This window comes from Pan troglodytes, chromosome 11 (assembly GCF_028858775.2).
Source record: "Pan troglodytes isolate AG18354 chromosome 11, NHGRI_mPanTro3-v2.0_pri, whole genome shotgun sequence".
In the NCBI taxonomy this organism is placed as follows: domain Eukaryota; kingdom Metazoa; phylum Chordata; class Mammalia; order Primates; family Hominidae; genus Pan; species Pan troglodytes.
Window position 1 is genome coordinate 76498893 of NC_072409.2, and position 14570 is coordinate 76513462.

The window sequence follows — 14570 nt, forward strand, 5'->3', positions numbered from 1 at the left end:
CAGGTGTATCTCTATATCTTTCCAGACTCTTTTGACCATGACCCACAACGATAAATTTTATCTTGTGATTCAGTACAAACATTTACACACATATATACATGTACACACACACACACACACGTATATTTAGAAACAGGGTCTCGCTCTGTCACCTAGGCTGGAGCACAGTGGTGCAATTATAGTTCATTGAACCTCAAACTCCTGGGCTCAAGTGATCCACCCACCTCAGCTTCCTGAGTAGCTAGGACTACAGGCATGCAACAACCATTCCCAGTTACTTTTTAATTTTCTGTAGAGACAGGGTCTCAGTATGTTGCCCAGGCTGGTCTTGAACTCCTGGCCTCAAGCAATCCTCCCGCCTTAGCCTCCCAAAGCACCTATTTTTTTTTTTTTTTAATATAAAATGCAACAATGGTGGTCAGGCATGGTAGCTCATGCCTGTAATCCCAGCACTTTGGGAGGCCAAGGCAGGTGGATCACTTGAAGTCAGGAGTTCGAGACCAGCCTGGCCAACAAGGAGAAACCCCGTCTCTACTAAAAATACAAAAATTAGCCGGGTGTGGTGGTGCAGGTCTGTAATCCCAGCTACTTGGGAGGCTGCGAGAAACGCTGTGAGGTGGAGGTGGAGGTTGCAGTGAGCCGAGATCGTGCCACTGCACTCCAGCCTGGGCAACAGAGTGAGACTCTGTCTCAAAAAGAAAAAAAAAAAGCAATAATAGTTTCATAACGCAACAGTTAACATATACAATAACACTCTAATATTTTTAGTTTTTTAAGACGTGGGTCATTATCCACTAAATTATTAAGCATAGCTCACTAAAAGGTCCCAAACTGTAGTTGGCAAACACTGCAAGCTTGGAAAACCCCCAGGTGCCTGAGCAGCACTGTATGAGTATACTCACTGTACCTTCTCTCAAGGAGTAAAAAACTAGAAACAAAGGCTTACAATAAGGAGTGGGTAAATAAACTGGGGTATATTTATACAAAGAAAGAGGGTACAGCAGTCAGAAAGAATGAACTAAATCTATCAAATCAATAAAGACCTCAAAAACAATGGTGACTACAAAAAGCAAGTTATAAAATGATAGCGACCAAACATATACATTAAAACCAGAGAAAAAATATACATGTTGTTTTTGAACGTGTATAGTAATAGTTCAGAAATATAAGCTACAAAGACAATCATTAACATTCACAACAGTGGTTGTACAGGCAGGAGGGAAAGGAGAGAAGAGACGGAGAAGGGGAACATAGAGAACCTTCACTGTATTTATGATGTTTTTTGCTTTAAATAATATCTGGGTGAGGGGCACGCAGGTGTGAGATTATTCATCTGACCTCTCTGCATGTCCAGCTATTTCATAAGAAAACCATTCTATGTCTCATTATGTCACCATCACACAGCTGTTGAGAAGCTCATGCAATGTCTTACACTTGCCCACCCACCCTGGGTGACATTCTAAGGGGTGTCTGAGCAAGCCTGTCTCAGTGCTGAGGACCTCGAGATCCACGTATACACAAATCCTGGGTGAGATGGCTATTCTGGGAAAAAAGCAGTGATGAGTAAGTTTCCAATCTGGCACAGCTTTGAAAAATGTTCAAGGATTCCAGTAAATGTGGGTAAAGATGAAAGAAATCCCTCAGAAAAACAAGTATTAACTCAATTACTTTGTAACAGCTCTATCAAATTACATTTAGATGAATTACAGTCATGCATTGCTTAATGATGGGGATAGGCTCTGAGAAATGCATCATTATGAGATTTTGTCTTTGTGTAACCATCATAGAATGCACTTATACAAACCTGGATATTATAGCCTACTGTACACCTAGGCTGTATGCTACGGCCTACTGCTCCCAGGCTACAAACCTGTACAGCATGGGACTGTACTGAATACTGCAGGCCTTGTAACACAGTGGTAAGTATTTGTGTATCTAAACACAGAAAAGATACAGTAAAAGTAGTATTTGTGTATCTGAACATAGAAAAGATTAGAATTTGATGGGTCCATAATTGACCAAAACATCACATGTGGCGCATGACTGCATACATCTTAATTACAATGCCCTTTAATTTTTAAATCACTTCACTGAAGAAGGGTAAAAAGGAAACTGAAAAAAAGATAACCTTGACAATGCATTTTTATTTTTAAAAGTGTAATTCTGCAAAACACTTGATCTCAATCACCGGTTTCTAGATCAGCTAGCTGCATCACAGCGGTCTGGAAGTTTAGAAAAAAAAAAAAAGTACATGTATGAATATGTGTATGTTTATGTATATGTGAGTTATTTTTTAAAATTCTATATTCTGAGCCCAAACATCCAGAGAGTCTGATCTAGTGTATACTTTTAATCTGTATTTTGTTCATGAGCTTGCAGGTGGTTGTCACGAGCAGCCAGGTGAGGACGGATTGCTCTGAAACAACTTCCATAACAAATAAGATCAAAACCCCAAGCTGGGGTGTAAACAAAAGCTGATTTGATAAGCTGAACAGATCATTCTGCATCAGAACACCAGCAAGCTGCAGAGACTTACTTTCAGGGGGGTGCACAACTCCCCAGGTCGAAGGTGATTTCATCTTCCATTGCCCAATTGCCCACACTGCTCCCGAACCTTACAGAGAAGGGGGAAAGGCACCAAGGAACCACAGGAGACTCAGACTCTGCCCTCCGCTCCACTGAGGAACATGGCTCCCTATGACTCAGAGGCCCAAACAAGGTTTTCCCCAGCGTTCTGCCAACCACACAAACCCGTGCTGTCCAATGTGACCATTATTTGGCTATTTACATTTAAGTTCGATAAAATTAAATAAAATTCAGTTCTTCAGTCCCACTAGCCACATTTCAGGTATTCATTAGACTCATGTGGCTGGTGGCTACTGTACTATAAACATTTCTGCCATCATAGAAAATTCTATCAGACAGGGTCTACCCAAAGCAGTAATTTCATTATGAACAGGTGTTTGTTCACATTTTCCCTGATGACAGGTTTGGTTTCCAAGCTTTTGTCCAGCCCCAAACTTGAGGGATACAACACCTACCCAGAGTGACAGTGACTGCTTGAGGTGAGGAACGCTGGCAGAGACAGGCAGGGAAATCTCTAGGTCAGGTGTCATTTGCAAACCACCCCCAGCCACAGGTCCCCACACCCCAGCTCCTCCCACGGCTGAGAATCACCATGGTTCTTTAAAATTTTTTTAAGGAGACTTGTTCCAGTTCTAACCACAAATGCTAACCTTCTAAGATTAAAAAAAAAAAAAAAAAAAAGACAGACAATGTATAAAAAAGTATTTAGGTGAAGGATCAGCTCATCCATGTAGCCAAAATAGAGCTAGTTAGAACACAGCAGTCTTTGGAAGCAAGGAGATCTAAAGAAGATGTTTTTAAAGTTTCTACTGTGAAGTCTTTAATGCAGACAAAGGTAAACAAGCTAGCATGCTGAACTCCCATGTACCCATCACCAGCTTCAGCACTGACCAACTCAAGCCCATCTGGTTTCCTCTATCCCCCTTCCCCTCCACCTTGGCGCCCTTCAGGTGTGGGCAGCCAAGAAGTTGTGTCTGCACTGAAGGAAGGCGGCGGCCAGTGTGCAGGGGTGGAGGCTGGCCTGGGGGCTCTCTAGGGTCTAGGTGTCATCCTGGTGACAGCTGCTAACTCTCTGAGCTTCCATTCACTAATAATATGAGCCCCAATCTCGTCAGACTGCTGGGAGGAATTAATGAAACAGTCCCTGTGAAATGCTCAGCCTCACGTCTGGCCAAGCATAGGCTCAGGAAACGTTCACTCCTGTGGCTGGTGTGGTGCCTGTCATCGTTCTCCTTCCATAGCCCCACCACACTGCTTGCTCTTGGTTCCACCTCCCTCGATGTCTTCCTAACTCTTTTTAAAGCTAGCACAATTTGGTTTCATGGTTTCAATTTGGGAGGAAAAAAAAAATCTGCTACGGTCTGAGTGTGGGTGTCCTTCAAAATCCACACATTGAAGCCAAATCACCAAATACCAAATGGAGGCGATAATGTTAGGAGCTGAGACCTCTGGGAGAGTCAAGCCCTCATACATGGGATTAGTGCCATAAAAGAGGCCCCAGAGAGCTGCCTTGCCCCTTCCACCAGGCAAGGACACCGCAAGAAGAAGGCATCCATGAACCTGGAAGTGGGCCCTCACCAGATGAATCTGCCCCGTCTTGATCTCTGACTTCCCAGCCTCCAGACCCGTGAGAATAAATATTTGTTGTTTATACGCTGCTCAGTTTGATATTTTGTTATAGCAGCCTTAAACAGACTAAGACAAAGTCCATACAGAAAGAGATAACATTATCACCGCTGCTGCGGTGGCTTACGACTGCGCCCACCACTGCTGCTGTGATCATGGCCTCGACTGCCGTTGGTACAATTCGGTGTAATAATACCAACCACCAGCTGCTGAGCTTTCATTCTAGGTTGAGCACTGGGTTAAACGCTTTATAAATATTATCTCATTCAATCCTCACAGGCACCCTGTGAGATTCCTTTCTCATTTCCACTTGACAGTTGAGAAAACAGATCCAGAGAATTTAAGTGACTTGCCTAAAATCACACAGCTGAGGAAACTTTAAACCCGGGTCTGCCTGACTCACAAGTTCCATGCCTCCTACCACAAAACCACAGCTAAAATCCTCCTGCAGCTAAGGTTTGATGTGAGAACCCACCCTTGCTCACCAAAATGAAAAGACATTTATATCGCATATTCTAAAAGAGAAAAACTGTGGAAACAGACTCTCTTTTCAAATAACTACTTGATGCTCTTTTTTTTCTTTTTCTTTTTGAGAGATGAGGTTAAAGGGGATTTCAGGAGCACAAAAAGCATATCTCACCAGTGACAAAAGGGAAGAAACATAAAGAAGCACTTTATTACAACAACATTATGCACAATTCCCAGAGAAGAAATATGAGCTTGCAAATATAGGAAAGTACTCTGCAAATTAAACAACAAAAAAAGTACTTCTTGCATTTTAAATCAGTTATGCGAGAAAAGTCTGAGTCCCTTCCTGGAAATAATTCATTTTCTGAGACAATTCAAGATAATGGAAGTTGAGCTACAACATTCTTCCAATAAATTAGCCACTCCAGAGAGAGAGGTACATGCATTATAAAAGCCAAATTTTTCAGGCCGGGTGCGGTGGCTCATGCCTGTAATCTCAGCACTTTGGGAGGCCAAGAGGGGTACATCACCTGAAGTCAGGAGTTCGAGACCAACCTGACCAACATGGCGAAATCCCATCGCTACTAAAAATACAAAAAATTAGCTGGGCGTGGTGGCACATGCCTGTAGTCCCAGCTACTTGGGAGGCTGAGGCAGGAGAATTGCTTGAACCCGGGAGGCAGAGGTTGCAGTGAGCCAAGAGGGCGCCATTGCACTCCAGCCTGGACAACAAGAGGGAAACTCCATCTCAAAAAAAAAAAAAAAAAAAAAAGCCAAATTTTTCTAGTTAATAATAGAGGCCAAAGTTTGATGCACTCTGGGATAGAGATATTAGTAACTCACACAGTTACACAATTTAATAAAGAAAGTAGAGTCATATATTCCTACATAAGAAAACCAGGCCGGGCATGGTGGCTCACACCTGTAATCCTAGCACTCTGGGAGGCTGAGGCAGGTGGATCACGAGGTCAAGAGATCGAAACCATCCTGGCCAAAATGGTGAAAACCCTGTCTCTACTAAAAATATAAAAATTAGCTGGGCGTGGTGGCAGGCACCTGTAATCGCAGCTACTCAGGAGGCTGAGGCAGGAGAATCGCTTGAACCTGGGAGGCAGAGGGTGCAGTGAGCCAAGATTGCGCCATTGCACTCCAGCCTGGGCGACAGAGCCAAACTCCATCTCAAAAAAAAAAAAAAAAAAAATGACACATAAAGCTTAGATATTTTAATTAGCAGGAAGGCCCCTTTTAATCTACGCGGGATTTGTTGGTTTTTTTCTTAGCTTAAAAGCCAGTGTGCAGTCCCCTACTTTCTCTGTTAGTATTTAGTAGAGTCTGCCTCTCCTCTCCTCCATTAGATCCTTGGAGGGCACAAATATTATTCTTCTCTGAGATATAAGCACCTGGCATAGGCCTGGCACAGAGTAGGTATTTAATACATGTTTGTGGAAAGTGGGAAGAAAAAAAACCAATAGGAGAAAAAAAAAAGCCAATAGGAGGATGAATCTGAAATTGTTCTTCTGCATTTCTCTTGTTTATTACCACTGCAAAAGGCTTCACCGCAAGCCCAGCCAGGGACTTGGAGGGGAAAGGGAGAGAATGCCCAAAGCTTGATCAATAGGCTCTTTCCACATAATTACATAAATCTAAACCCAGCCGCTTGCTCATCCTCCCACCAAGAAGAAACAGACAATGTAGACACCATCCCTTAGAAAAGAACTGAGAGGAAACAAAGCAGGCCTTGCCTTTTCGTCCTGGTACAGCTTGTTGACGCTCTCCAGCTGGAAGTTGTGGCTGGACTGGATTTTGTCAAGCTGCTCCCGCTGCTTCTCCAGCTCTCCCTGGAACTCGTTCTTCTTCAGCTCCACGGCGCCTCTCTCCGCAGCCGCCCTGCGGACCCTGCCTTCCAGCTCCATGATCCGTGTCTACAAGGAGACCGTGGCATTAGGGCTGATGCCAAGTTACCTGAGGAGCCTGGACCACCTGAGCGCCCTCCACAAAGACCACCTTGGGGCCCAGGGCCAGCACCAGTCTCATACACACAAGTGCCCAAGGCTGTGTTTTAAGTCAACTGGACAGAAGCTGGAGCGGTTTCTTCTGGAAAAAATGGTCTCTGTCAGTGTAAGTGAAGGAAGGCTCTGCGCACTCACACCACACTTCCCACTGGGTATTTGTGAGGCTTAAATGTGCTAAGTGCATAGAATGCCTCATGCTTTACCTGGCATGAGATGATGCTCAAATATTTAGTTCTTCTTCGCTGCTAACAAAGCACTTAACAACTCTTTAGCAGATACAATTTCTGAAAACAGATTCAGTTCTCCAACTCCAGACAAGCAGACCTCATCTGCCCAGAGAACAGGAACTCCCGTGGAAGCTGAGACACAGGGAGTACAAGCCCAGGAGGGTAAGTGTGAGAACAGGACAGAGCACAGACGGGCTGGGGTGCCACGGCTAAGCCCATGCAGGTTGGAATCCCTGCTCCACCTCAACCTCTTGGTGCCTCAGTCTGACCCCCTGTGAAATGAGGAAAGTCAAGTCCCAACCTTGTGGAGTTTGTGCACAAAAGGAGATAATTTGTATAAAGTACTGTGAAAGAGAAATTATTCTGACATTCATTAAAATGGTAAGAAAGACTATTCAAAACGATTGCAATAGGAGAGGGAAATTGTGCTCAATACCGAACACATCAAAGACAGCTAGGGATTTATAGCCAACGAGCACAGTGCGGGGAGTCAGTGGATGGAAATCGCCCCCAGAGTAGGGGGATTCTTGCTAAACTGGCCTAACAAGATTCTTGCTAAACGCAGGCCAAGGACTTAGACAGCAAGGGTAGGGATGAGGAACTTGGTCAAGGATCAGGGGTAGAAGGATGGCTTCGTGGGATCCTTTGCTAGGACTGGGCTGGGCAGGCCAAAGACAGGCAGTGAGAGTTGGGAGGTGCCAAGATCAAGGCCTAGTCAAGAAGATGGCTCAGAAGGGCCCAACTCAAGTTCAATCAAGAGGAGCGTCTTTGTCACTGCTCAGCACTGTACCTGACCCATGACTGCACCGGTAAATGAGGAAGTTAAAATTATTATTATCATTAAGTGATGAAGATAAAGATTGGTACCTTTAAAAACATATTTCTTACACCCATCATCCAAGCACACTTCCAATACTACTCTTCGATATCTTGTGGGCCGGAGGACCGCAAACAACGGACTATGGCCAGTGTACGTAAGCAAGCTGTCTTCCCAGAACCACCCCAGTAGCTCAAATGAATGCTGTTAACTCACAGGAAAGGCAGGGAGGGATACCACAACCGCAATCCTACACAACCACAGAGGGGACCTCTCCCACCCAAAGCTGCTTGGGATCTGGCCCAGGGCTGTGGGGGTGTGCAGAGCCCTAAACTCACCTTACAAGCATGTGCCCTGCACAAAACGCCCTGGCTGGCAATAAACAACAAACCCCTGGGACCCCATCATAACAAAATAAACAAAACATAAACATAAAATAAACATAACAATAAAGAAAACAAAACACCTGGAGGTCCACGCTCCGGGAGCTCGCAATCCAGTAGTTGAAGCCCAAGACGATGATGCAGGCCACCAGGGCGGCCAGCACAAGGGGCGGCGACTTCATGCTGCGACGCCCGTTTCCCAAGCCCATCATCTCAAAATCAGCACTGAGAATCTGCCAAGTAAAAGCAAATAAATAAACATCAATACTAGTTTTATCATCTCCGAAGCAGACCGTATCATCCTTACAACCAAGAGGAAAGGAGTCTTGCCAAGAAGCGTGGGCTGGTAGCTTCTCCTTGACGTGCAAAGCTGTCAAGGGAGAAGAGTATGTGAACGGCACGCACAGAGCCCATGGTGCTGTGCACCCAGGGCAGTGTGGCCAGTTCCCAGGACAGGCTCGGAGGAGCAGGCACCGCCCCGAAACCTGCCACAGATTAGCTCGAGACCTGGGGCAAGACATGATTCCTCTTACACTTCAGATTCCTCCCTTGTAAAATCATTACCATACTCACCTTCCCGGCATAGTTTGAGAATTAATCATTTCTGTAAGCAGCAATGTTTGAGAAGTAATCATTTCTGTAAACACCAATAACAAATATTAAGTGCTTCCGCATCATATTAGAAAGAGTATATTCCTCATTACTCCTCAGAGAGAGCTTTTTGCTTTGATTCCTAACAAGGGAGGTTTTTTTTTACCCTTGACAGGATTACTAATGACACCCAATTAAAGCATTTCTCAAGCAAAGCAGGAAACCCATTCTGGAGGTGAATGTGAACTCCCCCCATGTACATCATTATTCAGGCACAGCCCTGGCTATAGAAGTGTCTCCTCCTTCATGACACACAACGGAAGTGGGAGGTGTGCCATCTGCCTGAAGTCACCAGGAAAAATGTGTTCCATCTTAGGATTTGAGGTGGAAACAAGGCATTCACTCCATGCCAAACAAGAGCACCTTCTTTCGAACATTCATTTCTCACTTTAGGGACCGTATCTGTGCAACTGCTGCATTGTACACCTCATGTTAGGAAAAACAGTGCCTCTGTGTGAGAGCTACAGAAATACAGCTTAGAAGAAAGATGCCATAAATTTTGTTAATGGGCTTCAATTCAAAGCCAGGTCTGCCTGGATGCAAGCATTGGTCTCTAGGAACAAGGAAAGTAGACTTTTCCAAATGGCTTTTCCCGAGCCAGATAAAACAGAACCTTATCAGAGTGAGCGCGTGGCTGCACTGCAACAAACAGCCTTTGAGCACAGAGAGCCTTTTACACCAGGGGTGTCTAGCAACAGAGGAGGAAAAGGGGATGGTGGGCAAAAAAGACAACGGACGGGGAAGGAAGAGGATACCACCAAGGATTCACCTGCAAAACCCAATTCTCACCAGTGAGAACATGGGAGAACTGATCCACACCCTATGGTCTTTTCAGGTGGGTCATCAAAAGGCTTCCTTTTTCTTAACAGCTAGCTACTAGTATGGGGGCCTGCCAGGGGATAAAGAAGCAATCTAGCCGAATCATCTAAAATAAAGCACCCCCAGAATTCCCATGGGTGGAAATTCTGACCTGTGCTCATGTCTTACCAGCTTCTGGCCTCTCAGGATGAAAGGGGAAACAACGTTTTTCTTTCAATTATCAGCTGATATCAGCAAGCACTGAATATACTCAAGAGACTCTTGATCACAAGAGTCTCTTGACTCTTAAACTTTTTAAAATTTTTGTTTATTTATTTTAGAGACAGGGTCTCTGTCGCCCAGGGTGGAGTCAGTCGCGCAATTGTGGCTCACTGAAGCCTCAAACTCTTGGGCTCAAATAATCCTCCTGCCCTCAACCTCTCAAGTAGCTGGGACTACAGGCATGGGCCACCATGCCCAGCTAATTTTTTAAAACAATTTTTGTACAGACAGGGTCTCACTATTGCCTAGGTTGGCCTCAAATTCCTGACCTCAAGTGATCCTCCCATCTGGGCCCCTCAAAGTACTGGGATTACAGGTATGAGCCAGTGCACCCAGCCTCAATGATTTTTTTTTTTTTTTTTTTTTTTTTTTTTGAGACGGAGTTTTGCTCTTGTTTTCCAGGCTGGAGTGCAATGGTGTGATCTCAGCTCACCACAACCTCCGCCTCCCGGGTTAAAGCAATTCTCCTGCCTCAGCTTCCCGAGTAGCTGGGATTACAGGCATGCACCACCACGGCCAGCTAATTTTGTATTTTTAGTAGAGACGGGGTTTCTCCATGTTGGTCAGGCTGGTCTGGAACTCCCAACCTCAGGTGATCCGCCTGCCTCGTTCTCCCAAAGTGCTGGGAATATAGGCATAAGCCACCACGCCCAGCTAACCTTGTTTTTAAAATATAAAAGTACAAATACAAGAGGGGGTGGCAGGGACTTTTCCAAATGGCTTTTGCTAAGGAAAAAATAGGAAACTACACACAGTAGAGTATAAATTGGTCAGGTGCAGTGGCTCATGCCTGTAATCCCAGCACTTTGGGAGGCCAAGGCAGGTAGATGGCCTGAAGTCAGGAATTTGAGACCAGCCTGGCCAACGTGGTGAAACTCCATCTCTACTAAAAATACAAAAGCAGCCAGGCATGGTGGCGCATGCCTGTAGTCCCAGCTACTCAAGAGGCTGAGACAGGAGAAAAGCTTGAACCCAGGAGGCGGAGCTTGCAGTGAGCCAAGATCACACCACTGCACTCCAGCCTGGGGGATAGAGCGAGACTCTGATTCAAAAAAAAAAAAAAAAAAAAAAAAAAAAGGATAAATTACATCCCCCTCATCCTACTCCAAAGGAAAGGGATAACATTTTCTAACATCTGGGTCCTTCTGTTCCAGTGGTCCTCAACACTCAAGGGGCATCAGCAACACCTGGGACACCATTTTTTTTTTTTTTTTTTTTTTTTTTTGAGATGGAGTCTCTCTCTGTCACCCAGGCTGGAGTGCAGTGGCGTGATCTAGGTTCACTGCAAGCTCCGCCTCCCAGGTTCATGCCATTCTCCTGCCTCAGCCTCCCGAGTAGCTGGGACTACAGGCACCCGCCACCACGCCTGGCTAATTTTTTGTAGTTTTAGTAGAGACGAAGTTCCTCCCTGTTAGCCAGGATAGTCTCGATCTCCTGACCTCGTGATCCACCCGCCTCGGCCTCCCAAAGTGCTGGGATTACAGGCATGAGCCACCGTGCCCAGCCTGACACTTTTTAAAATATCAATACCTGGGCTCCACCACTGCATTTCTTTTCTTTCCTTTTTTTTTTTTTTTTCTTGAGACAGGGTCTCACTCTGTTGCTCAGGCTGACACACTCACTCTGTCGCCCAGGCTGAAATAGCTGCCTAGTGGTGTGATCCCAGCCTCGACTTCCTGGGCTCAAGTGATCCTCCCACCTCAGCTTCCCCAACTTCCTGGGCTCAAGTGATCCTCCCACCTCAGCTTCCCAAGTAGCTGGGACTACAGGTGTGTGCCACCACGCCCAGCTAATTTTTTCTATTTTTGTAGAGATGGGGTCTCACTATGTTGCTCAAGCTGGTCTCAAACTCCTGGGCTCAGTGATCCTCCCGCCTCAGCCTCCTAAAGTGCTGGGAGTACAGGTGTGAGCCATCACACCTGGCCCCCACCCCTGCATTTCTAATTCAATGGGGTTTAGGGCAAGGCCCGGATATTCGTATTTTTTAACCTCCCCAGGTGATTCATATGTATAGCCGCTATTCTAGATGTTTCTAGATGCATATATAAGCATCAATATATTTATTTTAATCCAAACAAGATCACACCATTCACACTCTTCTGTAAATGCTGTGTATTTCTTAGTAACACATCTTGCCTCCCCTTTTTTAGTAGCACATTATGGTTTGCTCCATTCTTTTCAAAGGGCTGAATAGGGCACCACTGTGTGCCAAGATCTGCTTAACTGATCTCCTACAGAGAAACAGTCAAGGTTTTCCAGGCTTATTTCCAACAATGCTACCATAAACAACCTTACACAGCTGTCCCTCAGTATTCACTGGGGATTGGTTCCAGGACCCCCTGAGGACACCAAAAGCCAAGGATGTTCAAGTCTCTTATATAAAATGGCATACTATGTGAATCCAACCCAGGCACATCCTCCTCTAGGCTTTAAACCATGTCTACATTACTTATAATACTTAGTACAATATAAATGCTATGTAATTAGCTGTTAAGCCATATGTTTAGGAACTAATCACAAAAAAGTCCATACATGTTCAGTACAGATGCAACCACAGTAGGCCTAATTTTTGTTTGTTTTTCTGAGATAGAGTCTTGCTCTGTCACCCAGGCTAGAGTGCAGTGGCACGAACTTGGCTCACTGCAACCTCCGCCTCCCAGGGTCAAAGGATTCTCCCATCTCAGCCTCCTGAGTAGCTGGGATTAGAGGTGGCCACCACCACACCCAGCTAGTTTTTTTTGTACTTTTAGTAGAGACAGTGTTTCACTATGTTGGCCAGGCTGGTCTCGAATTCTCGGCCTCAAGTGATCTGCCTGCCTCGGCCTCCCAAAGTGCTGGGATTATGGGCGTGAGCCACCATGCCCAGCCAGGCCTAAGTACCTTGTGAACAGCTAGTTTAATCTGCAGATGTGGAACTGTACATCCATCTCTGTGTTTACGAACTCTTACCTATGTGTACAGTCCCTTATTCACAACTTTGAAATCCAAAACGGTCTCTAAAAACTCAAGAGAAATTTTTAAAAACTTTTCCAGCAACAAAACCTGAACTGAGATCAAGGTCTGATCAGAACTTATCTGAAGCTACTTATAGTCTTTATCTTCCTCCTTTCATGTGAATGCTCATACATTTCACTGCAGAAAGATGAGTGTTTGAGCATGCGGTGCTGTCCTAGATCCTCCTGGGGCTGTCACATAATATACAATAAATGCCCAATGTTACCTGAATTCTGAAAAAAGTCCTGAGTTCCAAACCTAGCTGGCCTCAAGGAGCTTGAGATGAACCAACAGCGAGCTTACTGTTGTGAGGCACTGCTCAATACAGGGGCTCGTATCAGCTTTGGGGGCATCATCATCCCCATTTTGCAGGAGATGAAATAAATCACATCTCTGTGGATCTATTTCTGGGTCAAAAATGTATGTTTTTAATATTGATAGAGCTTCTCTCTTCCAAAATAGTTGGCAAATTACAAAGGGAAAAACAGTTCTATTACATGAAGAATTCTGGCAGATGCCACCTTAGCCACATGTTCAAGCTTGGTATCCCTGATAATGAGGCACATCGACATCACATACCCCCTGATATGGTGCACTAGGAGGGCACGGCACCTCTACAGTCTCCTGCCAGGGATACATAACCTCAATCTTATCAGGAGAAAATTCAGAGGAAGTCAATGCGTCAGACATTCTATAAAACACTTGGCCAGCACGGTTAAAAAGATATTACCAAGGTTAATCTCTTAATTTTGATAAATTCTATGGTTAAGGGGAAACAGGGTAAAGGGTATATAGGAACTATATGTACTATTTTCCAACCCTTCCTTAAGTCTGAACTATATAAAAAATTATTTGATAGATCTTAACCATATCCAAAACAGGTCCAACCTGTCAAATGCATGAGCCCCTTGAACCTTCTAGTTAAATATTAATATTTTAAAAATTTCCTTCCTTTCACTGGGCACGGAGGCTCATGCCTGTAATTCCAGCACTTTAGGAGGCTGAGGCAAGCGGATCACGAGGTCAAGAGTTCAAGACCATCCTCACCAATATGGTGAAACCCCATCTCTACTAAAAATACAAGAAGTAGCCGGGGCTGGTACTCACCTGTAGTCCTAGCTACTCGGGAGGCTGAGGCAGAAGAATCACTTGAACCCGGGAGGCAGAGGTTGCAGTGAGTCGAGATCGCGCCACTGCACTCCAGCCTGGGGGCGACAGAGTGAGACTCTGTCCCAGAAAAACAAACAAAAAGACAGTTAGGCCTACAAAAAAAATTTTCCTTCTTTTCATATAGAGGTTTTAATCACAATCTTCTGCAGCAGGAGAATGCCTGTTTTCCGACGTGGTAACATAGAAAACAAACTTTTTAATGCCTGCCAATCTCATTAGTGATATTTTCAAGCACATTAATTGTGAGTACAAATGAGTGTCTTTTCATTTATTGGCCATCTGCATGTTCATTTTGGTGAAATGCCTTTTCATATTCTTTGCCCAATTTTAAACTGGGGTGTTCATCTTATTGATTTGCTAAAGCTCTTTGTCTATTAAAGGTAAACCAATCTTTGGTCCTTCATTTGAATAATTTTTTTTTCAATTTTTCATCTGTTCTTTTACTTTACAGAAATTTTGCCCAAAGTTTTTGTTGTTTTTTTTTTTTTTTTGAAGGTTCTTTTTTAAGCTCTGGGATACATGTGCAAAACGTGCAGGTTTGTTACATAGGTATACC

General features: G+C 44.6%; 1 protein-coding gene across 5 annotated transcripts in view; it reads right to left on the reverse strand.

Moving 5' to 3' along the window:
• The window catches only part of GOLM1 (golgi membrane protein 1), a 75069-nt gene that overhangs the window by 45781 nt on the left and 14718 nt on the right, over positions 1-14570 (reverse strand). For 4 of the 5 annotated variants that reach the window (XM_016961063.3, XM_016961062.4, XM_016961060.4 and 1 more), the window contains exons 2-3: positions 8203-8352; positions 6423-6602 (exon numbers count right to left, since the gene is read on the reverse strand). In XM_016961063.3, the coding sequence (XP_016816552.2) occupies positions 6423-6602; positions 8203-8331 (309 nt within the window). In that variant the 5' untranslated portion in view covers positions 8332-8352. Of the gene's footprint in view, positions 1-6422; positions 6603-8202; positions 8353-13951; positions 14042-14570 lie in introns of those variants that run through there. The other variant, XM_063788546.1, reaches the window with a different exon arrangement.